The 27,900-nt window shown below is 39.0% G+C and overlaps 2 protein-coding genes across 8 annotated transcripts in view; one reads left to right on the top strand and one right to left on the bottom strand.

Moving 5' to 3' along the window:
* The window catches only part of LOC136246426 (probable serine/threonine-protein kinase DDB_G0271682), a 313,867-nt gene that overhangs the window by 140,372 nt on the left and 145,595 nt on the right, over positions 1 to 27,900 (bottom strand). The gene's annotated exons all lie outside the window — the stretch shown is intronic.
* Positions 5,061 to 27,793, top strand: LOC136246444 (uncharacterized). Of its 7 annotated transcripts, XM_066037918.1 has the most exons (13): positions 5,064 to 6,117; positions 6,315 to 6,401; positions 7,771 to 7,817; positions 9,021 to 9,063; positions 18,610 to 18,852; positions 20,564 to 20,741; positions 22,387 to 22,440; positions 23,070 to 23,107; positions 24,267 to 24,440; positions 24,973 to 25,103; positions 25,685 to 25,820; positions 27,219 to 27,289; positions 27,458 to 27,793. In XM_066037918.1, the coding sequence occupies exons 9-11, from the start codon at positions 24,287 to 24,289 to the stop codon at positions 25,763 to 25,765; spliced, it is 366 nt and encodes a 121-aa protein (XP_065893990.1). In that variant the 5' UTR covers positions 5,064 to 6,117; positions 6,315 to 6,401; positions 7,771 to 7,817; positions 9,021 to 9,063; positions 18,610 to 18,852; positions 20,564 to 20,741; positions 22,387 to 22,440; positions 23,070 to 23,107; positions 24,267 to 24,286; the 3' UTR covers positions 25,766 to 25,820; positions 27,219 to 27,289; positions 27,458 to 27,793. The 7 variants fall into 7 exon arrangements, with proteins under 7 accessions (XP_065893992.1, XP_065893990.1, XP_065893989.1 ...); XM_066037917.1 differs by lacking the exon at positions 9,021 to 9,063; XM_066037919.1 differs by lacking the exons at positions 5,064 to 6,117; positions 6,315 to 6,401; positions 7,771 to 7,817; positions 9,021 to 9,063 and adding an exon at positions 10,235 to 10,369.

The raw sequence follows: 27,900 nt of genomic DNA, 5'->3' as shown, positions 1-27,900 counted from the left end.
CAGCATTTCCTTGGATGTACCACAAATCCTGCCCGAGTGGCTTCATTGCCATGATGACCATCTTTTCCCATGACCTTGACATATTCTTGTCTTGCCTTGTCCTCATTGTTGATACCCCAAGCGATAGGTTTGGGTAGGTGCTGCATGACCTTAGGATATATACAAAACTGAAGCAATGAAACAGTCCTTTTCTTTTGCAATAAAATACGGCCACATTTAGAGCCAGTGATTCTCAGACGAAGTGCATCGTGCCATTTGTCACACTCAGATTGCTGTCTGGTGCATGATTCAAAAGAGTCCCTTTCCTCAGCTGTAAGTATCAACTTCTCCAAAATATTCTGCTCAACTGCACCTGCTGGGATCACAAAAGGTTGGTTTGGCGAAGCTGCTGTGTCATTATCACATTCTTCATTGCCATTGAGGTCAATATCTGAAACTTCATCACTTCTGATACAATAACAATGATCATGCTGAATTTTGTCACATGATGGTAGAATAACATTCAAGAAACTCGGTAGCTTTTCAAGCTTCAAAAGATTGCAATGGAGTTCCTCTAGCCTTTGTGGGCAAGCGGTTCTAAACTTCAATGGCCTAGGATCAAATACCGCTTTCAAGCCTCTTGATCGAGATTGTTCTGGTTTTAATTCTCGACGACGAGCACCAAGTTGGTCTACTGGAATGCGTTTCCCACATGGCTAGTTCCATTCCTGCAATTTGTCTGTGCAAGTCATGTACTCTGGCAAACACCATACTCTGCAAAAGTCTGCTAAAGCATAGGAAAAGGCACCAATGTGCTTGCAACTTCCTTGTGGTGCAACTCCAGCAGGGAATCCACATTCAGCATAAAAGATATCACAACTATTTGCATTCAACACCATCTTGAGAAAGTAGACTCTGTCTTTTCTCATCTCATAAAAACAGGTTATCTTCTGTAGCACATACCTGAATTCCTTGAATGTGTCCACATCGAAACAAGTTCTCTGCAGATGAATTGATTGCTTTGAAATCATCAGCAGGAAGTCCATCGGAGACAGATCGGTTTACAAAATAAGATACTATTTCACCAAAAGTAAAATGGAACTTGTCGGTGATCGTAAGAGCCTTTACGAACTCTTCCCATCCACTTTCTGGGAATTCTAAGTCGGTGCAATCAGTTTGATTATTAATGTCCACTCCTTTAGAATCAATCTTGTTCTTGATTCCATATTTAATACAAGCCTTCACCCTGTGTAATGTATATATGGACACTAATAATTATTCCATACACAATATAAGATGAAATATTAATGCAAACATTAAGCTACATATCCTACATGTAATAAACAGGCTGTCGTGTAAAAATACCCTAACAGATGTCGACCCCGGGAATAGACCTTCGTTTAAGCGTAGTTGTGAAACCTACGTATACAGGATAGCTATAGTACAGGTCTCACCACAGGCGTGTGTGGGGGATGCCACTACAGACACGTATAAATAAGCCTATGAATATCTTACCTGGCGATCAATTCAGCCTTATTCCCCTTCGTTGGTGCTTCCCTGCTGGCGAGCCAGTTCTTCAATTCCGTAACCTTCATTTTAGATAGCCTTTTGTCGTCTTCCGCGAGGTTTTCCATCATCACAGTTATTTCTTTTAACGCACATGCTCCTCCAACCGTATTTTCTAATTACGCAAATTTGAGTAATGAATATGCGCCATTAACAGACCAATGAAAAAGAAAAGAAGAGTTATGGATGATGAGGTATCAATGTTAAGGCTAGGAGGTTGGGTACTATTCAGCTGCATTGACTATCGGGAAAGAGCAGTTAAGAACAAAACAAAGATTAAACACACAGCTGACAAACTGCAGTCATATTCCACAAAGCTGCGGGTTCTACAATCACTAGTTGATGTAGATTTGTTGAGCTGGGATGGGATCATATCCTAAAATAATATAATCATTAAGTGTCTAATTTAAACACTCAATCGCAATGTCAGTAATATTGTGTATAACTGTTACGTACCTGAAGACAACAATTTATCCAGCCAGGAAACAAAGAACTGCTGGCCTTTGTCCATTTGCTGAACAATGTAGCCATCTGCTTTGTGCAGTGAAATGTCACCATTTAGAATGCCCCTCTCAAATAAGTAATGACATGCCTCCAGGAACTTATGGGTCGCACTCACAGCATCACTGTCATGTGGTACTGGTTCTACACTGGAATACTCTTTGAGCTCAGCTAGCACGTGCTCTTGCTGTAAAAATGCAAAAAAAATATTTAAAAATTGGTGAATTGCTACTTTTATAGTGCACAATATCCAATTCAGGCCATACAGTATACATGCACAATATTTTCCATATTCAGTAACTAGTTAGCTATATAATTTCCATACATATTCAATATGTAGTTTAATACAAAACAGCTAAAAATGGGAAACCTGCATTTTCTTGGCTGGGCGAACATTCAACCGCGTCCACGAATCTCTGTATACAAAATTAGATTTCAGCCCAGGAACTCGAACTTTCTTTTGTTCCTTCAGCCTTCCAACTTCATGTGCAAACATCTTCTATTGCCTTCCACCCAAATGTACATCGTTGTTACAAAAATTCTTACTGCCACGCAAGCGTGACTGATAAAGCTGTGAAATCATGTTCTTCAGCTATGCAAATTACAGTAAATTATATAAACAAGGAAAACCAAAAGAATTTCAATATGTACATACAGTAAATAAGATGGTTAACTGACAATTACAAACCTGATGAGATGGACAAATAATACAGAACACTTTCTGCCCATTAAATGCATCCACAAACCAAGTTTTGACATAGTGTTTGTCAGCTCCATATTGTGCCACTCCATATGCACTGGTATCACCTGCAGTCCATATCTTAATCATGCTGAGGTTTGAGCTTGCTCCATTAACTACTGTAACAACAGTGTGAAACCCATACCAATGAAACTTGAGCATAGTTTCTTGGATAGCAGCAATGGTAAACTTTGAGTCAAAGCCAGATTGTGACAAAGTATGGGCCTAAAACATCATACTTTGAAGAAAGGTCGCGTCAGACTGTTTGGAGCACACACTTTGCAGCCTGCGTCTTGCGCTCAGGTTCCAATGTTGAATAAACATCACAGAGACTGGACATTTCTTCCTCTGTCATAACATGCCCAATAAACTTATGATCCCTGGAGTTCCATGCCAACTTAGCAGCTACCTGCAAAAAAATATAATGAAGTTATAATATTCTTGTTCTTTTAAGGACATATCATGCACTGCACATGCTTACACTAGCTGCCAATCATTACAGGATGGCTATCCTAACTCATTTGATTCTGTTATTTTTAAATTACACTAATTCTAGTAGTACACACTGTATACAGTATAGCTAATGTTATACTTTCACTTCATCAGCAATCAATGCCCCTTCTCCGAGCGGCTTTTTCTTCCCTTTGGCAACCATTCAGCAACATGTTGTTGATACTGTTCTCTGCATTTCAGTAATCGATCATCAACTACACCAGGATCTTCAATATTGGCACCAGTGTAATGTTTCAGAGAAGAAACACTTGGGAGCTGCAGCATTCCAAATCCTTTTAGAGCAGCATAAGCAGCTGGGGATCTGCTGTATACAGCAAGAGCTACATGTGCATAACAAAACAAATTCATTATTCATGAACAGGTAGCATACTCATTGATTAACCTATTCGATAAATTATTGTACTCCACTTGTTTGAAGTCTTTCCGATTACTACAAAAAAAAAATCTTTATATACGTGTATGAATACAGTTAGCTACAGTACATGCAACTAAACAGTGCTAAAATTGTAATGTATACGAAATATCATACCATTCTTAGCTTGATCACGGTAGAATGTAATATGGTACTCTCTATCTTTCTCCCACTCTTTGTGAAGCTGAGTGTCTGACTTTGACCTTTCCTTAGCTTCTGTAAAAACTCTCTCGAGGTCATCAGATAGGTTAGCATCGATAACTTTCATTATCTGGGCAAGTTCCAGGCTCTGCTCATCACAGAGTTTCCGTCTCCATTCTGATTCATGCTTTTCAACTTTTCCTTGGAGAACCTGTCTTTCAGCAGCTAAAATTTTCACTCTAGTCCTGTGACTTGCTGGAGAAAGTTTTGATATAGGATAGTTGGATTGAACAGTTGTTCTTTTTTTTCTTTCACTTCAGTGGGCACTGCATCATTAGCTCGATTAAGCTTTGCAACTTCACTGTGTACTAGGGCTGAGCGATACTACCGTTTTAGTGATATATCGCGATATTTTGAAAGTATCGATATCGCAATATTTTGTTATTAACTATCGTGATACCATGCCTGTACATTACTGTCATTAAAAACCCATTTGTTATGCTGTACCAGGCTAAGAATCCTTGTAAGTGATAAATTCCACCCACCTGGTTTCCCCTGCAGAGAGGTGTGAACACCACAACATAACCTCAAAGCATGTGTTACAATAATCATTACTGTAAACAAGAATGATAGTGGCTAGTTTACTATCACTTATAAGGACTTCCTGCAGGAATGCTGAGCAATATAGTATGTAGCAGCAGCTATGATTGACTTATTCACAAGTATCGTGAACTATTCAGTATCGTGAATGGTGGCTTCAGTATCGATCGTGATACTAAAATGGCAGTATCGCTCAGCCCTATTGTGTACCTGCTTACATGTTGCACACATGTTGTATAACTCATGCAATGGGTGAAGCTTCTTATTGTTCGGAATATGGAAAAGGTCACATTTGGTGGCATCAATTTGCTGAAATGGGCTTCCCCACATCCTGACATTTTTGAGTTTAAAGTGCAGGGAATCGGAGGGATAATCCATAAGTCGAGGGCATACGATGTAACCAGACCTGGGAAGCAATTGATCCAGTTGCTGCAGAAAAACATCCTTGTTGTATTCTCCATTATCAATAGCTAAGAAAAAGACTTGGAAAGCATAGGTTACACGGAGATCATCAAAATACGTCATAACAAGCTGAGGATTATCAATGGGACCAACTTCTTTTACAACCTCTGGAGTATCTCGAGATATCGTAATACACAACGTACATGATTTAAAATATTCTTTTACAACCAGTTGAGAGTACTCTGACATCCTCAAAATACATTTGATCTCCAAGTATACCTGACTCTCCCTTATATTTAGTTCAATCCTCGAATCACAAGACATATCATCGTCCAAATCTTCCAAAACAACTGCACAAGCTACAAGGTCATACACATACATTTGCAATGTGAAATGTTTTGGCACCACATGCAATTAGCTACAGTACTATTGATTAGCTCTGTACCTTCTACTGTTGTAGCGTTAGCAATTGTAACTTCAGGAGAGATTGCAGGCATTTCAATCCTAAATCCTGATGATGACAAAAAGGCTAAAGCAGTAGCATGTTCTGCAGAAAAGCAATACATATCACTGGTGATCAGGAGCATATCATAGATGACAGACCCCAAAGAGTATAATTCACTGACCTACTACATGCTCTACTTCGACAGGTTTCAAGCCCGCTCCGTCTCTGCGTGTTGCCACCTTCTCAACAAGACGCCTTCTCACACACTCACTAATGTGGTTTAGTTTGTGCTCACTTGTCGCCAGTGCAGTTCGGGACGTGGAAGGAAATGATGTCCTTCGTGATGTTTGTGCAACTCTAGGTCTCTTAGGGGTCTCTATCTGAGAGGAGGGCCATTTCACTTGAGAAGATGTACTGGGCTCTTCATCTTCCATTCTCACGCAAAATAAAAGTATGCGGTATCTCGAATAAATAGATTATTACTATTATTAGATACAGGGTTGCTATGACAGTGGATCGCCTATGTTAATTTAGATTTCGCTATTTGGCCGTTGTATACTCCTCGCCCTACGGGCTTATGAACTCCTGATATAAATGTATGGGCTTTATTTGTGTGAACTTTTCCAACACCTAGGGTCCAATGAGTTTGGGTAATGGAGGGACCATTGTATACATGTGTGTGTTGTATTACCAGTGTATGTGGTATGTATGTTATGTTGTATTGTAGATTGAAGACCTACAAGTGTTAGGCTCCATTACCAAATATCCGTCATGTTTTCAACTAAGACAATATCCACTACCAGGGTGTTCACATTTCAGGTGAGCTCATTGTTACATGTAGTGTAAGCTAGTGTGTCTAAAGTGTAGTGTGTGTAGAAATGTGACCTTTGCTGCTAACAGAATGTTGCAGTGTTTAAACACTGTATGGGTACAATACAAACTGTTATTGGTCCCATTGTGTGGTGTATATACCATAGTGTAACTGTTAACAGTGTTCACATGTTATCATCCAACAGGCTTGTACTGTGTCACTCAAAGATGACTGGGTGAAGGTGATCTACAGAATATTGGTGGATAGTGTTGATATGAACATTCCTAATAGGGTAAGTACCTTAAGCCCACATAGAACTTTGTAGAGAATGTGTGTTTACACAATGCTGGCCTGCATGGCAATGTTAGGAGGGATAACTTGCATAATTTTGTACACATTGGTCGAAAACCTTCTCACTGGCCTACTTGGAGAAGTGTTGCTACAGTATAATAAAATCTTGTAGTGCTGTGTAAATGATGTCAACAGCAACTGCCAGAAGATTATATTTATTGTCTGAAACAAACGGTCTTCCTTGAACTGAAAAATAATTCTGTTATACAAAGTTAAGTTCAAATACTCTAATAGAACAGTCATTTAAGGATTGATATAATTGACTGCTTGGCCAATTCACATTCAATGATCAACTATTTAATGCCTCAGTTAGCTAGTAGCTTCAAATATGTTTAGTTAGCTTGATAGTTAATGAATTAGAGTACAGTTCAGGTAGACAAGAAGAGTTCATTCAATGTACTACTGTATGTACAGTGAACTAACTAATATCTGTTATCTGTACAAACTGGAGTGCTACCTTGTAATGAGCGACTTTGTATTACTAAATTTAATTTTACAACCCCTCACCACCACTTCCAATATACTGCTTTTAAACTGCTATAGCTTACACATTATACCATATAATCATATAAAACTATATCAGTTTACTCGCTATGGAATAAGGAATTCGATTATTGAGTTGTTGTTTACACAAGAGGAACCACAGAGCCATTATACAACTTTCAAGGGAAAAAATTGGCCTAAGTGAAACCAAACGTGAAATTTCACAACTCTGCAGGCTATCACTGTTTCTAATAACACAATAAACATCGCTAACCTGTTTATGGTTGAAGTGATGGTCACCAAGTCTGGTTTTCAGCGTTTGAGCAAGTGCACATGCACATACAGACATGAGGTCACTGTTTAGAGGCATAAAAGAAGTAGCAACATGCCACTCCAACCTGTACAATCCTTCTCCTTACCGTTTCTCTTTATTAGTAGTGCCATTATCACTGCGAAGAATCGTCTACAATACTTGTTATCAACATTCCAAAAGTATGTGATTGCATCATCTAATCACGCAATAGTGCAGAGAGGCCAATTATCCCTGTTCCCATTCACTTAAGGGCGTGGCCACTACAAGATGTGTAAGTGCAGGAGTTACTAAAATGCTTGACTGAAATTACAGAGCACTTAGAATATGATGCTATGGCCGTTTATGCCATAGGGCAGTTGTGGCAGTGAGATCGAGGGTTAAATGTTATTCCTCTCATTAACATGTATGCATACTGTATGTACCATATATGGTATTGAAATTATGTCAAGTTCCACATTTTGTTATCTTATGTCTGACATTCAGTTACAATAGCATATATTACAGTTGTGTTCAGTTCACTGTAGGCCAAACTGTTGCTATTTTCTGGAATCCTGGATAGTGGTAAGTGGATGTGTTTTTACGTGCGTGTGTACATATATATGTGTGTGCATGGGTGTATGCACATGTGTACATGTGTATGTACGTGTGTTTATCATACAGTTTGGTAAACTCTATATTATGGATCATGAAGGTGTGCACCAAAAAAAAACATTTACTATAAACCAATCTCACCCTCACAATACTCATGACACCTTGGCAGTATTGGTTAGGTACAGTATCACCAAGCCCAAATGTGCCTTGGTACATTATTTTTAATCCAGGGGAATTTTCTACTGCCTGACTGGCCGACTGACTGACTGACTGACTGACTGGCTGACTGACTGACTGACTGACTGACTGACTGACTGACTGACTGACTGACTGACTGACTGACTGACTGACTGACTGACTGACTGACTGACTGACTACATAGCAAAGCCTACAGCAGCTGTACAAAACACAGCTATTACCACCCAGTAAGCCAGCACTGGGATGCCTGTGCACTACTCAGGTGCTTGAGCCTTGTGCAGGCAAATCCTCCTGGGGCAGGGCCAGTAACCCACAGGAGGACTGTCCAGGTCTCTTAGAGAGAGGTCACAGAACCCAGAGTTCCACAATGGCCTCAACACTGCTAAGCGAGACAAGGACAGTTGGACATTTGCTTCCCCAGTTAATACCAGGTACCCATTGATGTTACAGCTGGGTGGGCTGCTTCCCCAGTTAACACTAGACCACCAGGTCCCCATTAACAGCTGGGTAACTGAAGTAGTGTGAGTAAAGTTTCTTGCTCAAGGAAACAACAACAAAAACTAAAGTAGCGTAACCGGGGATTGAACCTGGAACCTTTCGATCACCAGGCAGATTCCCTAACCACTTAGCTATGCTGCCTCACTGACTGACTGTCTCACTGACTGACTGATGCCTTCAGAGAAGGGAACCTCAATAACAGCTAAAACTATGTATGTGCTTTTTCAATATTGTTAGAAGTTGTTTCAGTCTGTCAGGCGCTTGTTAGCATACTGCAGTATGTACAATAGACACATCATGGACTTACCTTTGTCCTCCTTTCATCCCATTTCTTTTCACTGACAACGCAATTAAGATGTTGATTTGTGGTTGCTTCCCTACATTGTCATAGAGACCAGATTATTACTGTTATTCATTTTGTGATGTTGTGTAACCGACTGAATAGAACTGAAAGTGAAACATATTACCCATTTACAGGATGTGAAAAAATAATTCCAGTTCCATTCTTTTTTTGGATGCAGTACGTGAGAGTTCACCTGTCATAAGTATTATTACAAAATAAGTAACAAGTTCAAAGAAAAACAAGCTACATGTATGTTGTGGTACTTCTGAAAACCAGGCATCATGCAGCTAGCTAAGTCATCTGGAACTAACCAACTTTTTTATTGTTATAACCAATAGGGTTTTTGGTTGTGCAATAATACATTATTATTAGTGTGTAATTTTCGTATTTGGTAATTCATGAAAATTTTTAAATTCTTTTAATTACACTGTGCACTGCTAAAGAAGCGCTTGTTAAACAAACCACTTTTACCAACATATTACGCACAGAAATACCTTCTAAACTGTTGACTATCATGTTTTTTTTTCCACAAATTCTCTTGACAAGGCCTCAAATAATAAGCTTATCTTCATTTTTGTTCACATATGTAAGAGATATGCCCCCTTTCAACAACTCAAAGGGATAGGCTATTCCTAGTAGTCTACGAGGCCTGCACCGTTGTTTTTCAGTTGCTAAACACCTGTAAAACCCTGAAGGGAAGGTAATTCACAAAGTCTGTGGAGAGTCGCCACACCCGTATTTCAGACCACTGAAAAGAAGTGCAAAGTTTACCTGTGCAGAAGTTTAATACAGGCTTCATTTCACTTTTACTTCTTACTTACTGGCTGAGGTGATAGATTGCTTAGCGTGACAAAGGCTATTAGCCCGAGTCTCTGGGTGATTAGTCATCATGCTAGTTAGTGTGGGCATCATTCGTCCGCCCACGTCAGGCTATCAGCCCGAAATCGTGACAGTAATCTGTCACATGACTGCCCAGGTAGGTATATATATATATATATATATATATATATACCCATGATCACGTGAAACTTCAAAGGCGCCGCTGGTTGCATATAGGGCATATGCACCCCAACACACAGGTGAGTATATGTATACTCTCACCTGGGATGTCACATGACACATTACTGTGTCACAGTTACGGGCTGATAGCCCGACGTGGACGGGCGAATGACGCCCACACTAGCATGACTAATTACCCAGATGACTCAGGCTACTAGCCTTTGTCACGCTAGGCGATCAATCACCCCAGCCAGTACGAGTCCACCCACTGGATTCATTTTATACCCATACCTAGCAACTTTGATGATGGGTGGCACCAAGTAACGTTGCTCCTATGTTTGTTGATATGAACAGACAAGTCCTGACAATATACGGAGATATGTTTACTAAGTCCCACAATCAATTTGATTCTTCATTGTGAGAGCTGAATTGTGAGAGGAACGTTTCCAGCGTGTCTACCATGCCAAACTATGGCGAATTAAGTGTAAGTATATACTTTAAGTTGGTTTGTGTGCATATGGGTTGTTAGTAAGTAATGTAGTACGGATTAATTTAGAAACATGGTATATATCATATGAACCATGGCTCACTTCGGTGTATTGCACTTATATACACCCCGACTCCGAAGTCAGAGGAAGTTTACTGTTGATAAATGCTGAGGCGAAGCCGAGGCGTTTGTCAACGGTAAACTTCGATGACTGAGGAGTCGGGGTGTATATAAGTGCAATACACCTCGTAGCCATGGTTTATATATTACATATATATACTGAACTGGGTGAGTATATATATCTAATCCAAAACAGCCAAGCTGTAAAAAAAGTGTGCGGCCCTCGGAAAGGCTATGGTGAAAAAAGATGTGAAATCCAAGGTGGCGGCCAAGAAATGGCTGTGATGGTAGGTTAATGGTAAAAATTTTAATAATGACAATTCAGGTAAATTTTGTGAAGCGGCACAAAAATTCACCTGAATTGTCGTTATTAAAATTTTTACCATTAACCTACCATCACAGCCATTTCTTGGCCGCCACCTTGGATTTCACATCTTTTTTCACCATAGCCTTTCTGAGGGCCGCACACTTTTTTTACAGCTTGGCTGTTTTGGATTAGATTTCATTTCTTTTTGTATTTGTATACCCCAAAGCCGGCCTATGGCCAGCTTTGGGACTTTTTTAACCTATGTTTTTTTTCTTTACTACAGGAAGACGAAACGATGAAGTAGATGTATATACTTTAAATATTTTATCAGTAAATGTACAAATTATATATATAATACATATGTGATCGGATTTGCGAAAAGGGGTCTTCCACACACATCCAATTTGCCAACTTTGACAATTGATAACTTCAGATTGGAAAGAGCTATTGTCTTGAAATTTGGGCAGTGGTGATTTCTTTGCAGCTGAACTCTCTACATGATGGTTTCTTTGTAGCTGAACTCTCTACAAGGTAATTTCTTCTAGCTGATCTCTCTACAGGGAGATTTTTTGTAGCTGAACTATCTACAAGGTAACTTCTTCTAGCTGATCTCTCTACAGGGTGATTTGTTTGTAGCTGAATTCTGTATAGGTGATTTGTTTGCAGCTGAGTGCTTTACAGAATGGTTTCTTTGTAGCTGAACTCTCTACAAAGTAACATCTTCTAACTGATCTTTCTACAGGGTGATTTGTTTGTAGCTGAACTATCTACAAGGTAATTTCTTCTAGCTGATCTCTCTACAGGGTGATTTGTTTGTAGCTGAATTCTTTACAGGTGATTTGTTTTTCAGCTGAGCTCTTTATAGAATGGTTTCTTTGTAGTTGAACTCTCTACAAAGTAACTTCTTCTAACTGATCTTTCTACAGGGTGATTTGTTTGTAGCTGAACTATCTACAAGGTAACTTCTTCTAGCTGATCTCTCTACAGGGAGGTTTGTTTGTAGCTGAACTCTCTACAGGTGATTTGTTTGTAGCTGAATTCTGTACAGGTGATTTGTTTGTAGCTGAATTCTGTACAGGTGGTTTCTTTGTAGCTGAACTCTCTAAAAGGTAACTTCTTCTAACTGATCTTTCTACAGGGCAATTTGTTTCTAGCAGAATTTTCTACAGGGTGATTTCTTTGCAGCTAAACTCTCTACATGATGGTTTCTTTGTAGCTGAACTCTCTACAAGGTAATTTCTTCTAGCTGATCTCTCTACAGGGTGATTTGTTTGTAGCTGAACTATCTACAAGGTAACTTCTTCTAGCTGATCTCTCTACAGGATGATTTGTTCGTAGCTGAATTCTGTACAGGTGATTTGTTTGCAGCTGAGCTCTTTACAGAATAGTTTCTTTGTAGCTGAACTCTCTACAAGGTAATTTTTCTAGCTGATGTCTCTACAAGGTAGCTAGTTTGTAGCTGAACTCTCTACATGGTGGTTTCTTTGTAACTGAACTTTCTACAAGATGACTTCTTCTAGCTGATCTTTCAATAGGGTGATTTGTTTGTAGCTTTACTCTCTACAAGGTAAATTCTTCTAGCTGATCTCTCTACAGGGAGATTTGTTTGTAACTGAACTTTCTAAATGATGGTTTCTTTGTAGCTGAACTCTCTACAAGTTAACTTCTTCTAGCTGATCTCTCTGCAGGGTGATTTGTTTGTAGCTGAATTCTGTACAGGTGATTTGTTTGCAGCAGAGCTCTTTACAGAATGGTTTCTTTGTAGCTGAACTCTCTACAAGGTAACTTCTTCTAACTGATCTTTCTACGGGGCAATTTGTTTCTGGCAGAATTTTCTACAGGGTGATTTCTGTGCAGCTGAACTCTCTACATGGTGTTTTCTTTGTAGCTGAACTCTCTACAAGGTAATTTCTTCTAGCTGATCTCTCTACAGGGAGATTTGTTTGTAGCTGAACTCTCTACAAGTTAACTTCTTCTAGCTGATCTCTCTACATGGTGATTTGTTTGTAGCTGAATTCTGTATAGGTGATTTGTTTGCAGCTGAGCTCTTTAAATAATGGTTTCTTTGTAGCTGAACTCTCTCAAGGTAACTTCTTCTAGCTGATGTCTTTACAAGGTCACTAGTTTGTAGCTGAATTCTCTACATGGTGGTTTCTTTGTAACTGAACTCTCTACAAGGTAACTTTTTCTAGCTCATCTTTCTACAGGGTGATTTATTTGTAGCTGAATTCTGTACAGGTGGTTTGTTTGCAGCTGAGCTCTTTAAAGAATGGTTTCTTTGTAGCTGAGCTCTCTACAAGGTAACTTCTTCTAGCTGATGTCTCTACAATGTCACTAGTTTGTAGCTGAGCTCTCTACATATTGGTTTTTTTGTAACTGAACTCTCTACAAGGTGACCTCTTCTAGCTGATCTTTCTACAGGGTGATTTGTTTGAAGCTGAGCTCTCTACAAGGTAACTTCTTCTAGCTGATCTCTCTACAGGTAGATTCGTTTGTAGCTGAACTCTCTACATGATGGTTTCTTTGTAGCTGAACTCTCTCAAGGTAACTTCTTCTAGCTGATGTCTTTACAGGGTCACTAGTTTGTAGCTGAATTCTCTACATGGTGGTTTCTTTGTAACTGAACTCTCTACAAGGTAACTTTTTCTAGCTCATCTTTCTACAGGGTGATTTGTTTGAAGCTGAACTCTCTACAAGGTAACTTCTTCTAGCTGATCTCTCTAACTCTCTACATGATGGTTTCTTTGTAGCTGAACTCTCTCAAGGTAACTTCTTCTAGCTGATGTCTCTACAAGGTCACTATGTAGCTGAGCTCTCTACATGATGGTTTTTTTGTAACTGAACTCTCTACAAGGTGACCTCTTCTAGGTGATCTTTCTACAGGGTGATTTGTTCGAAGCTGAACTCTCTACAAGGTAACTTCTTCTAGCTGATCTCTCTACAGGGAGATTTGTTTGTAGCTGAACTCTCTACATGATGGTTTCTTTGTAGCTGAACTCTCTCAAGGTAACTTCTTCTAGCTGATGTCTTTACAGGGTCACTAGTTTGTAGCTGAATTCTCTACATGGTGGTTTCTTTGTAACTGAACTCTCTACAAGGTAACTTTTTCTTGCTCATCTTTCTACAGGGTGATTTATTTGTAGCTGAATTCTGTACAGGTGGTTTGTTTGCAGCTGAGCTCTTTAAAGAATGGTTTCTTTGTAGCTGAACTCTCTACAAGGTAACTTCTTCTAGCTGATGTCTCTACAAGGTCACTAGTTTGTAGCTGAGCTCTCTACATGATGGTTTTTTTGTAACTGAACTCTCTACAAGGTGACCTCTTCTAGCTGATCTTTCTACAGGGTGATTTGTTTGTAGCTGAACTATCGCAAGGTAATTTCTTCTAGCTGATCTCTCTACAGGGTGATTTGTTTGTAGCTGAATTCTTTACAGGTGATATGTTTGCAGCTGAGCTCTTTACAGAATTGTTTCTTTGTAGTTGAACTCTCTACAAAGTAATTTCTTCTAACTGATCTTTCTACAGGGTGATTTGTTTGTAGCTGAACTATCTACAAGGTAACTTCTTCTAGCTGATCTGTCTACAGGGAGGTTTGTTTGTAGCTGAACTCTCTACAGGTGATTTGTTTGTAGCTGAATTCTGTACAGGTGATTTGTTTGTAGCTGAATTCTGTACAGGTGGTTTCTTTGTGGCTGAACTCTCTAAAAGGTAACTTCTTCTAACTGATCTTTTTACAAGGCAATTTGTTTCTAGCAGAATTTTCTACAGGGTGATTTCTTTGCAGCTAAACTCTCTACATGATGGTTTCTTTGTAGCTGAACTCTCTACAAGGTAATTTCTTCTAGCTGATCTCTCTACAGGGTGATTTGTTTGTAGCTGAACTATCTACAAGGTAACTTCTTCTAGCTGATCTCTCTACAGGATGATTTGTTCGTAGCTGAATTCTGTACAGGTGATTTGTTTGCAGTTGAGCTCTTTACAGAATAGTTTCTTTGTAGCTGAACTCTATACAAGGTAATTTTTCTAGCTGATGTCTCTACAAGGTAGCTAGTTTGTAGCTGAACTCTCTACATGGTGGTTTCTTTGTAACTGAACTTTCTACAAGATGACTTCTTCTAGCTGATCTTTCAATAGGGTGATTTGTTTGTAGCTTCACTCTCTACAAGGTAACTTCTTCTAGCTGATCTCTCTACAGGGAGATTTGTTTGTAACTGAACTTTCTAAATGATGGTTTCTTTGTAGCTGAACTCTCTACAAGTTAACTTCTTCTAGCTGATCTCTCTGCAGGGTGATTTGTTTGTAGCTGAATTCTGTACAGGTGATTTGTTTGCAGCAGAGCTCTTTACAGAATGGTTTCTTTGTAGCTGAACTCTCTACAAGGTAACTTCTTCTAACTGATCTTTCTACGGGGCAATTTGTTTCTGGCAGAATTTTCTACAGGGTGATTTCTGTGCAGCTGAACTCTCTACATGGTGTTTTCTTTGTAGCTGAACTCTCTACAAGGTAATTTCTTCTAGCTGATCTCTCTACAGGGAGATTTGTTTGTAGCTGAACTATCTACAAGTTAACTTCTTCTAGCTGATCTCTCTACAGGGAGATTTGTTTGTAGCTGAACTCTCTACAGGTGATTTGTTTGAAGCTGAACTCTCTAAATGATGGTTTCTTTGTAGCTGAACTCTCTACAAGTTAACTTCTTCTAGCTGATCTCTCTACATGGTGATTTGTTTGTAGCTGAATTCTGTATAGGTGATTTGTTTGCAGCTGAGCTCTTTAAATAATGGTTTCTTTATAGATGAACTCTCTCAAGGTAACTTCTTCTAGCTGATGTCTTTACAAGGTCACTAGTTTGTAGCTGAATTCTCTACATGGTGGTTTCTTTGTAACTGAACTCTCTACAAGGTAACTTTTTCTAACTCATCTTTCTACAGGGTGATTTATTTGTAGCTGAATTCTGTACAGGTGGTTTGTTTGCAGCTGAGCTCTTTAAAGAATGGTTTCTTTGTAGCTGAACTCTCTACAAGGTAACTTCTTCTAGCTGATGTCTCTACAATGTCACTAGTTTGTAGCTGAACTCTCTACATATTGGTTTTTTTGTAACTGAACTCTCTACAAGGTGACCTCTTCTAGCTGATCTTTCTACAGGGTGATTTGTTTGAAGCTGAGCTCTCTACAAGGTAACTTCTTCTAGCTGATCTCTCTACAGGTAGATTCGTTTGTAGCTGAACTCTCTACATGATGGTTTCTTTGTAGCTGAACTCTCTCAAGGTAACTTCTTCTAGCTGATGTCTTTACAGGGTCACTAGTTTGTAGCTGAATTCTCTATATGGTGGTTTCTTTGTAACTGAACTCTCTACAAGGTAACTTTTTCTAGCTCATCTTTCTACAGGGTGATTTGTTTGAAGCTGAACTCTCTACAAGGTAACTTCTTCTAGCTGATCTCTCTAACTCTCTACATGATGGTTTCTTTGTAGCTGAACTCTCTCAAGGTAACTTCTTCTAGCTGATGTCTCTACAAGGTCACTATGTAGCTGAGCTCTCTACATGATGGTTTTTTTGTAACTGAACTCTCTACAAGGTGACCTCTTCTAGCTGATCTTTCTACAGGGTGATTTGTTCGAAGCTGAACTCTCTACAAGGTAACTTCTTCTAGCTGATCTCTCTACAGGGAGATTTGTTTGTAGCTGAACTCTCTACATGATGGTTTCTTTGTAGCTGAACTCTCTCAAGGTAACTTCTTCTAGCTGATGTCTTTACATGGTCACTTGTTTGTAGCTGAATTCTCTACATGGTGGTTTCTTTGTAACTGAACTCTCTACAAGGTAACTTTTTCTTGCTCATCTTTCTACAGGGTGATTTATTTGTAGCTGAATTTTGTACAGGTGGTTTGTTTGCAGCTGAGCTCTTTAAAGAATGGTTTCTTTGTAGCTGAACTCTCTACAAGGTAACTTCTTCTAGCTGATGTCTCTACAAGGTCACTAGTTTGTAGCTGAGCTCTCTACATGATGGTTTTTTTGTAACTGAACTCTCTACAAGGTGACCTCTTCTAGCTGATCTTTCTACAGGGTGATTTGTTTTAAGCTGAACTCTCTACAAGGTAACTTCTTCTAGCTGATCTCTCTACAAGGTAACTTCTTCTAGCTGATCTCTCTACAGGGAGTTTTGTTTGTAGCTGAACTCTCTACATGATGGTTTCTTTGTAGCTGAACTCTCTGCAAGGTAACTTCTTCTATTGATCTCTCCACAGGGCGATTTGTTTGTAGCTGAACTCTCTACATGGTGGTTTCTTTGTAGCTGAACTCTACAAGGTAATTTTTTCTAGCTGAACTATCTCTTTCCATAGTTGCATGAACTCCATACAAGGTAACGTCTTCTAGCTGATCTCTCTACAGGGTGACTTGTGTGTAGCTGATCTCTATACAGGTTTCTTATTTCTAGCTGATCTCTTGAATTCTCTTCAGGGTGACTGCTCTATTAGAATGACTGCTCTATTAGAGTATCTCGATCTCGCACTTGCTGCACCAAGTTGGATTTCGTGTTATATCTCCGTGGCTTTGAGTCTGATTCTTCTACACCATTGATGAGCCTTTCTAAGATGATTACTCCATCTGTGCAACGATTTTCAAAGCATTACCCCAAGCGGTTTATTTGGTAGGCGTGGCAAGCAGTCATTTTTTTATTAGCTAATCTCGATTGCGTAATTGTTACACACTGTTGGTTTTTTCGTTGTATCTTCCTGGTTTTTAGCTCGATTTCTTTCAAACCACAAAAGGTTTGAGGTTCAATAGTTAACCTATTCACCCACCGATTTTCAGCTTCTTCCCATACGCGGTTTACCCTGTAGGCATGACAACATATTGGTGTTATTTTTCGTGAATAATCGCTCATAACTCTTTGCCTGTTTATCGCATTCCAGCCAAAGTTGGTACCGAGATGCGCCTTTATACCCCCCTTCTGTGTGCCAAATTTCAAGGCAATCGGATATGGCGTGCGAGTTTTATAGCAATTTTTGTAAGTGTGCGGCAAGAAAAAGAAAAATAAGAAGAAGAAAAAAAATGAAGAAACCAAGCCAATTTTTGAAGTCGCATATCTCGGGAACGCGCGAAGCGATTTCGCTCAAATTTGGAATGTGGAGTGCTGCAGTTGGGGGGCATGTCCACAGCAAAAATCGTCTTGTTTCATCAAGGAAGCACAGAGCTACGGAGGTGCGAAAATTGCGTTTTCTTTCTTCCTGTCAATATATACTCACGGGTGTTACGCGCCGGCTTCTTGGGCCGCACGACACACTACCATGTGTCTTGATACTCACCTGAAGTGTATATGCCCTATATACAACCAGCGGCACCTTTGAAGTTTCATGTGATCATGGTATATATTTATGTTGTTGTATAACATCAAAGTGGATTATGAACTGCTTGTCACTACATTGACATCAGACCATTCTGCAAATGCATGAATATACTCTAATAGAACAGCCAATCATCATTGGTTAGTCCAATAGGTAATAGGATGGTATTTGAGTTAGTTGTCTGGTAAATGTTCAATGATCGTCCATTATAATCCTCTCTAATAATAGTTCCACATATTGTTAGGAGGTTTTCAGTCAGATCATCAATACTATATTCTTTATTTCTTCCTATGTAGTTCCGTCAACAGAACACCCTATGTGTACAGATACACAATTTATTGTGACTGTTTGTGTATTGTGTGTGTGATGTGTGAACTGTTTATATGTACAGGTATATTGACTTATTGTCAGCCTGTAATTGTTATCATGTATTTCACATAGTAACATCTCACCACACTTTCTTACAGGACCACCACAAGGCTAGACCATTACATGTTGGGAGAACAGAGTCACCAGATGAGGCACACGATAGCCACCACCAGCCACAAGTCTAGACCATTACATGTTGGGAGAACAGAGTCACCAGACGAGGCACATGATAGCCACCACCAGCTACAAGTCTTATCCTAAGAATAGCAACTTGTTACGAAAAAGACACTCTAAACTACTAAATGTCACTAGGAATGACCAGACAGATGTAGCAACACCATGTTAGTGTGTGTATTTGTACTGCAGTGTGTGTGTGTGTGTGTGTGTGTGTGTGTGTGTGTGTGTGTGTGTGTGTGTGTGTGTGTGTGTGTGTGTGTGTGTGTGTGTGTGTGTGTGTGTGTGTGTGTGTGTGTGTGTGTGTGTGTGTGTGTGTGTGTGTGTGTGTGTGTGTGTGTGTGTGTGTGTGTGATCTCCACATTGAGACTATCTACTGTAAACAGCACATGTGAGGTCTAGGTCGGACTTGTGGTATCTGTCACGAGGACGATATCAGTGGCGTAGCCAAGGGGGGGGGCAAGGGGAGGCATTTGCCCCCCGTCACTAAGTGATGTTTTTTTAACTTCCGTCATAAGCTTTCCAGTAATTGACACGCATCCCAAATATCGTGATAATTTTTTTTATATCGTGATATGTTATTGAATCTTTATATCGTGATATAAGCTGAAGTATAGATTTTAGCTATAATTAGAGAAAAATGTACACAAGATGTCATTGTACACTGTAATATTTTTTGATAAAAGAGCTTGTCAGTAATGTAATGTTGTATGCTAGTGATGTACGTACCATGTTGTGTTGTACTTCTAGTACATTAGTGCTACAAGTGTCATCAGTGTAAGTACACAAGCTGAGTGATGAGTTTGTATAATTATCGTGATATATATCATATCGTGATAATTGTGTGTAATAATCGTGATAGGAAAATATCCTATATCGCACACCACTAGTGTAGTATGTGTGTGTGTGTGCGCGTGTGTGTGTGTATTTGTACTGTAGTGTGTGTGTGTGGGTGTAGTGTGTTTGTGTGTGTGTGTGTGGGTGTAGTATGTGTGTGTGTAGTGTGTGCGTGTGCGCGTGTGTGTGTATTTGTACTGTAGTGTTTGTGTGTGTGTGTGTGTGTGGGTGTAGTATGTGTGTGCATGTGTGTGTGTGTGCGCACGCACACACACACACTACACACAGTATGTATATGTGCGCGTGTGTGTAGTATGTGTGTGTGCATGTGTGTGTGTGCGCGCGCACGCGTGTGTGTGGTATGTGTGTGTGTGTGCGCACGTGTGTGTGTGTGTGCGCACGTGTGTGTGTGTGTGCGCACGTGTGTGTGTGTGTGTGCGCACGTGTGTGTGTGTGTGCGCACGTGTGTGTGTGTGTGCGCACGTGTGTGTGTGTGTGCGCACGTGTGTGTGCACGTGTGTGTGTGTGTGTGCGCACGCGTGTGTGTGTGTCCCAGGATTTATCCTCAGGTTCTGCATATCACAGTACCTGATGCCATTACTTACAGTAGCAGCCATATAAAGAACAAATTTAGCCATAACATGGCGTGATGTGCTATTGAATTGTGGATTGTGTTGTGTAGATATTAACCATTTTTAAGATTTGCATAGTTTTTATTTAGAGTAGTTTATGAAAATTTTGGTCTAGTAAGTTAAATTACCCTATGTAGGTACCATTTCACACCTTGTTTAACTAAGTTACAGTTCTTTGTTTATAGTCATCCGTAGATGACAGTTAATCCATGTGTTTAGTAATACATACGTATGATAAGATCAGTAAGTATCCTCCATCTACAGTGGACAACCCAGTAGTTATGCAAGCCTCTAGTGATCAGATAACTACAACTCTGAAGTTGTATGTTAAAAATATACCAGTGTGGTGTCCGTCGTGTATTGTGTGTTAGCTAGTTCTCTGTTATGATACACCTCTCATCTCCACTAGCTCATACCACAGTTTTAAGGAGTAAGAGTACCCAGTGACAGATAAGAAGACAGATGAGATGAACACCAGGAGGTCATTGGACATTACTAGTCCTACCCTACTGGATGATGATGATGACAGTGATGAGGTGGAGGAGAGCACTAATAAGAGTAGTGTGGTCAAGAGGGACTTCTCTAAGGTGTGTACTTATCATCTTTGTGTTTGTGATTGTGTGTGTGTGAAACTTGCGTATGAATATGTGACCATCTCAGTGGATTCTGCCTGGTTCACACAACTTCCAAATTTCATTTTATTTTCTCAGCTTTATCTGGTGTCCAAATTATGGTTAGCAGTTTTGGAATTATAGCACTAGATGGTAAGAAGAGCAAAGAATCTAAATATACAGCAACTACAATGAAAATAAACTGCAAGCATTTTAATTCGCTGCCTTAACTTTTGTTTGCATTAGTCTACAGAGTTGGGATTTGGCTTACGATGTTCACCATGAATTGGCAAATGACTCAATATAGTTTCATCACTGTAGTCACTTACAATAAACATTTTTATATAAAGAAGTAACATCAATTTTGCTGCATCATAAGGAAGCACACGTGGCATGCACACTGTTGGGGCTAATGAAACAAAACGAGGATATTCAAACTCTCGATGAACAGGCAAACAAGGTGGTATATAGAATTAATTGGTTTGAGACTAGCTTCCCTTGAGTAATGGCTTGATTAAAACTTGCCTACGTGTGTTTTTCTTTCTATCATGTGTAGTTTCATCATTTGTTGTAAATTTTGTTATTACCAAAACACATGGTTGTGAAAACTAAACAGGTTTTTGCTGAGATGGCCACATAATAGTGCTGGGTGATATAGCCAACATAAGACATATATTTTTATATCGCAATACAATAGCTAGAAAGTATATCGCAATATAGCGCGCATGATGTAAGCAGAACAACGTAAGCTAGTAAGATGGCATCTCCAGTTTTGCCATTACTCCTGCTGCACCCATGTCTCGCCCACGTCAACGGTCTGGCAAACTGTTTGGTATTTTGAAGGTGCTATCTACTTAGATCTGTGTACAGTGGTTGGGATGTGTAGGAAGCAGTATACCAGTGAGAGGAATAGTAGTTCAAAGAGCCACTGTGATTAACCAATGCCAATTTTCAGCTACTTGAATTTGTAAAAATTGAAATACTCTAATTGAGCAGTCAGTGCGATACTCTAATAGAACAGTCAGTAGAATATACAACATTGCTCTAATTATACTGCTTGGTCTATGCTATCTTAATATTAAAAAAAGAAAGGAGCAAGATACTTTGCATGGCAAAAAAGCCTCTAGGTTTCAATTCAAAGCATCTGTTTTTGTAAAATTTCCTGGGAGAGCATGCCCCCATACCCTCCTAGCTTGCACGTGCTTTGCACATGTAGTTATTAATCTCTAATGTAATTATCATAATAGATCAAGGTGACAAAAGTATTGCAGATTAAGTTACAGATGAACCGGAAGACCAAATATTGTAATTTGCCTGCAGTTCAGCAGTTCTTTTTAATTCTCATTTTAACTAGTTGTTCAATTTTTTTTTTTTTTTTTTTGGAATTTTAAGTCAAATTAGGGATCATAGCAAAAAATATTGATACAAGTTGATGTTCCCTGTACCTACAGATATACCTTATTTGGTAATGGAGTAGGTTGTGTATCTGTAGGTGTAGGTGACCTCACTTGTTTTACTACTTGTTATTTCTATGATCCCTAATTGAACCTTGTACTGTAAGGACATATCATATTGTACCCATATATGGTAGTATTCTGATCATAATAGTTGTGTTACACAGATCATCACAATCTTACTCCTGATATGGGCAAGAAGAAGAGACATGGAACATTAGGTTAGTAACTGACTGTAGTCTCATTATGTAATGATTAGGGTCAGTTCTGAAGCCAGCGTCAATATTAGTTGATTGACAAATTGCCGTATAGTGGGTTATTTTCAAAGCTGAAAATTTTGCACAAGAGGCAATATCCGAATTTTGAAGTTTTATTTTTAAGAGTGTACATTTTGAAAACAAATGGAAATTCGTGTCACAAATGCGTGATATCTTGCCAACAGAAAATTATTCCCTGTCCCTATGTACTGGAGAAAGTCTGGGGAAGTCTCTAGTGGAGTAAATTCTAATCGGCCACTGGCTTGATCACATGTCATTTCTCAACAATGGCAGATCTGTGATCATCTGTTCAATGATACTGCTAAACCACTAATACTGTGCTATAACACGAGCGTGGAGCGATTATATGTTCATGCCAGTCATGTGAACTTTAATTGTGGCAATTTATTTTCAAGCAGGAGATAATTTATTTTTGAAAGAAGAGCCTCTTCAAAATAATCCAGACAAAAACCATTTGAAAATAACCTGAGATACGGTAGTGATGCTGAAACTTAAGTTGGTATAGTCGGCTTTGTACACAGTGAGCAGGTCTCAGTACAATGTTCATCTCATGATGTTGTTTCACATTCCAGATATTGCTAGTGGCAAGAAACTACAGAAATCTAGTTTGGTAAGTTATCACCTCATTGTGTGGTATTGATATCATATGTGGTGTAACACTGCACTTGAATTTATTAAACTTGTTGAGTTGTACATTGATAACTGCTCTATTAAGGCATGTCCACACGACAAAAATAATGCGAATTGAATACGCATTGATTCGAATTATTCGCGTCCACACGGAATGCGCATTAGGGTGATTCGAATTGAAAGTGGATTACACGAATCCACCTCCACAGGTGGTTTGAATACGAATTGGCTGCGAATCTGGATTTGCTAGTAATTGCTACATCATAATAATGCAGCACGTGAGGGCTTGACACGTTTGCGCGTGACCTTTGTAAACAACAAAGGATAGAAATACAGAAGCGCTCGGTGTGATAAAAGCGCAAGGACGTATCAAAGCAGTGTTTCATCATCGTATCTAGCCCTTACAGTTTGAAAGAACAACGGTCCCATACCCATCACGCACCATCAGCAGTTTTTCGTACTTTATTCGTAGAAATCCTTCCGGTATGTTATAAACAAAAGTATAAGCGTTACTACGAGCTATTCCTTTCAGTCTATCGTTAAACTCACTGTTCTCTTGTTTGGCACAAATGATTGTTTTCTCAACCGAACTGTTTAATTATCCGTTTATCACACTAGTAAATTCAATAATGCGCATTACGCGATAATGCGTGTGGACATGTTCAATTCGGATTCAATACGCATTGCCTGAATTCATTTGCATCCGGTTCCTAATTCGAATTCGTGTGGACATGCCTTTAGAGTAGTTGACTGACTGTTCTATTAGAGTAACTTAAAGAATTGATATTATTATGTTGTTGTATAACATCAGAGTGGATTATTGTCATTGATTTGACACCATACCACACTATTACCTATTGGACCAGTCATGACCACTAACTGCTATAAGGATGAATATACTCTAATAGAACATCAAACAGGTTATATGGTGGTATTTGAGTTACTATTAAGTCTTTAGTGTTCTTTATTTCTTCCTACACAATTGTGTAGACAGAACACCTCATGTGTTAGTATACATTGAGACTGTTTGTGTATTGTGTGTGTAAACAGTTTATATATTGACATGTTGTCAGCCTGTAATTGTTTGTGGTTTATTTCATGTATTTCACATAGTAAGATCTCACCACACTTTCTTACAGGACCACCACAAGACCATTGCATGTTGGGAGAGCAGAGTCACCAGATGAGGCACATGACAGCTACCACCAGCCACAAGTCTTATCCTAAGAGTAGCAGCTTGTTACGTCATGAGAAGGGACACTCTAAACTACCAAATGTCATTAGGAATGACCAGACAGATGTAGCAACATCATGTTAGTGTGTGTGTGTGTGTGTGTGTGTGTGTGTGTGTGTGTGTGTGTGTGTGTGTAGTGTGTAGTGTGTGTGTGTGTACTGTTCTAATTATGGTCAGCATAACTTATACACATAATTATGGTTAGCTGATTAATCGACTAGTAATTTTTATAAATTCAGTTATCATATAACTGATTTCTAATATTTCGGTCAACAATGTGGGGTTTGGGTAATCTTCATTCTTCAACATTGATAATCACACTTGTTGTGGGGTTCAGCCTTAGTTGTTGTCTATTACTTTGGCCACTACAAATACAATCTGATAAACTATTCTATACATTTTAAGGTGCAGTTAGCTTACAAAACTACATAAGCCCAACATAAAAATTAGATTAAGTAGAGTTAACCGGATAACCGGAAGTTATTATTCGCCCAGTAACCGGTTATGGTATTTTGTCCATTTTCATAGCTCTACACTGTAGCTCACATATCAAGGTGTATTTCTCTTATATGGTTCCAGTGTATAGAGAGTTCTATTCATCAATTGTATAGTGTCCAGTGGTGTTGGCTATTGTGAAGTGTTGATTAGGCCACTTGTGGCTGGTGCCGTATCAGTAGATCTCAACTGTACTATCACACATCGTAGTCTACCCCTAGTGATGTGTGTTAGAGCTAGTGCTAAAGTGAGTACTTCTTCTAATGTGACTGTTCTATTAGAGTATTTATGTGTTGATTCTGTGCTAGCCACTGAATACAGATACAGTGTTTATGCGTACTGAAACTGTTCTCAGAATCTTAAGATGATGATACCACATTTTACCAGAATAGCTGTGGCTCACATATAATAGTTGCCGCAGATAATAGATAATAGCTACAGTACAGCCTTGAATTATTATGGTAACTTCTGTTGGATTAGAGCTCTGACTTGTATCTGAATATGCTGGTGCAATTGTTGATAACACTCGTTTGAAGGAGAGACTAAGCCATGAAATAGTGATTTTGAAAGGAGCCATGTGGATAACAGTCTTGAAGGATGCTGTGGGCTCCTATACACAACATCATAGTTGCCACCCTCAGATAGTAGCTGTTTTCACATGGTAGCCACATTATTTCCTTGCTAAAAGTTATTGTAGTTACAGCTATTAACCTTAACCATTAGTCATCCTGATGCCTATATTGTTTTGTGGATTCAATTGTCTGTGTGACTGGATAGTCAGTGTTATGTGTGGTAGTATAGTGATCAGTGAATATGTGTTCCTTGTAGGCTCCCTCATTGACAAGTGACTTACCACCACTGAACTATGGTCTGATCACTAATGGTTGCTCCAAGACACTTCAGGAATGACACGGAAGTAGCCATCAAGTTTACTCTACAAGAAGTGGTCCCCCCTGATCAACTGGTATACAGTTTTAGTAAAAAATATAATGTTGCTTGTGTGTTGTTTGTGAGGCAGCCAAATTGGTGAAACATATAGTGTTGACATGGTAACCATAAGGTTCTATATAGGTTTAATGCTTAATGCTGTTATTTGTTTCCTTAAACAAGAAACTTTTCTAACATTGTTCCAGTCTACCCAGCTTAATCAGTGTCCTCCTTTGTGTCCCATTCATCTTTGCTGACAGCGAAAAGTGTCGATTTGGTGGTAAATTGTGATGGCTTCCCTTTGTAACAGAAATCGCCCGTATTTTTCGTAGAGGCTATTTTGATTGCAGAGGAGCTTTTCGATCAGTTCTTGATTCGTAATGCTGTGTAACAGGTTGAACATAGTAGACAATGGAGCATAATGGATACTGCACTTTTCAGACAATAATTAAAATAACTGGGACGCTGCACCAGTGTATGGATGCAGAGGTGCTGTTCTTGGTCCAAAATGCTGTGTAATGGGTTGAACATAGCTGACAACGAAGTGTAATAGATACTTCACTTTTCAGACGATAATTAACATAGCTGGGGTGCACGGCTCCATTCAGATGTGGTATGCGTGGGTTCACCAGTCATAATAATTATTTACAAAAAAAAGTTAACAAACAAGTACATGAAAAAATTTGGAATTTTCAACTAGAGTAGGGACCATGCACAGTAGGGATATAACACTTCTTATTGTTTTACTGTGATTTAATAGCGTGCACTGTATTCCAACTTGTTTCAGTACTTTTCATCGATGTGCTGTGGTCCCTACTCTAGTTGAAAATCCCAAATTGTTCTGTGTGCTTGTAATAATGAGGACTTCATAAATTTGTAAATTGAGTCTGATTAAATTAAATTAAATGATTAGATTAAATACGTAAATTTGTAGAACACCATAGAGTCTGGTTGTTAAGCGTACGCATATGTTAAGCTTGTGTTGTTTGTTAAGTGCTTACCCATTTCTCGTACTTAATCATCATTGAAAGAAAACACATGTGGACAAACACAAAGTTCCAAGACAAGATGTGCTATACAAGATAGCTACTATAAAACTTGTTGAGGTACTCCAATGTTGCAAGGTGTGAAATTTCACATGGCACATGTCTAAAATGACTATACTTACCAAGCAAAATGGTCTACCGTATAATATGCTCCATACAAATGATTTACACAGTAACCAGACTGCTCCAAATATTGGTAGACATTGTGACTACAAATCACATGATCCCCAAGAGAGTGAATCATAATCACAAGTAGGCACATACTCTTAACAAGTACATTTTAATTTTCTTGAACTTTATGTGCCTAACAACCAGACTGTATGGTATATTGATGTATCCACTATGTGTTACATCAAAGTATGGCTATGACTAGTGTGTGTGTTGTTCAGGTTTGGTTCTCATCCAGCTGATAGTGGACCTGTTAAGAGAAGTGTGAAATTAAAGAACACCAGTCCATGTGGTGAGTTAGTTTAGTATAAGTGTAATGAGCACAAGCTACACTTATCCTTGTAGGGTCTCTCCTACATGCACACTGGTCACCATATTTTTGGTAGTGCTTATATTTGTATTTTTAGATGTTATTAAATCTGACTGGTGGTATTTTTAAGATGTTTATTTTCATATACAGAGCTGATGGTAGACTGGGAGGTGTACAATAAAGTACCAGGGGATCAACAACTGATAGACCTCACTGTGGCTGTGAGTAAACCATTCCCTGTTGATATCACTGATGATAAGGAATCATGTGATGATGATCTCATACCTGATGATGTTATAAAGGGATCATGTGATCTGGTTAAGTTCATGATCAAGGTTCATGAAGGAGTGACCTCGTCTCATCCCATAAGAATACATCCTGATCAAATTGTAGGTGTCAAGGTTGATTGATGGTTATTGAGGTTGTTGATCATTCACAGGTCATCAAGGGATGTTCAAGTTCCTCTGCTAATTGATTGATTGATTTATGATTTATCCTCTGACAATTAGCAACTTCCATTCTTCCTTACCAGAACAGTACAAAATAAACAAACACACTATAGCTAGCTAACAAGTACAAAACTAAACACACAG

This window comes from Dysidea avara, chromosome 2 (assembly GCF_963678975.1).
Source record: "Dysidea avara chromosome 2, odDysAvar1.4, whole genome shotgun sequence".
Taxonomy (NCBI): Eukaryota; Metazoa; Porifera; class Demospongiae; order Dictyoceratida; family Dysideidae; genus Dysidea; species Dysidea avara.
This window is presented reverse-complemented; position numbering and strand designations above follow the sequence as displayed.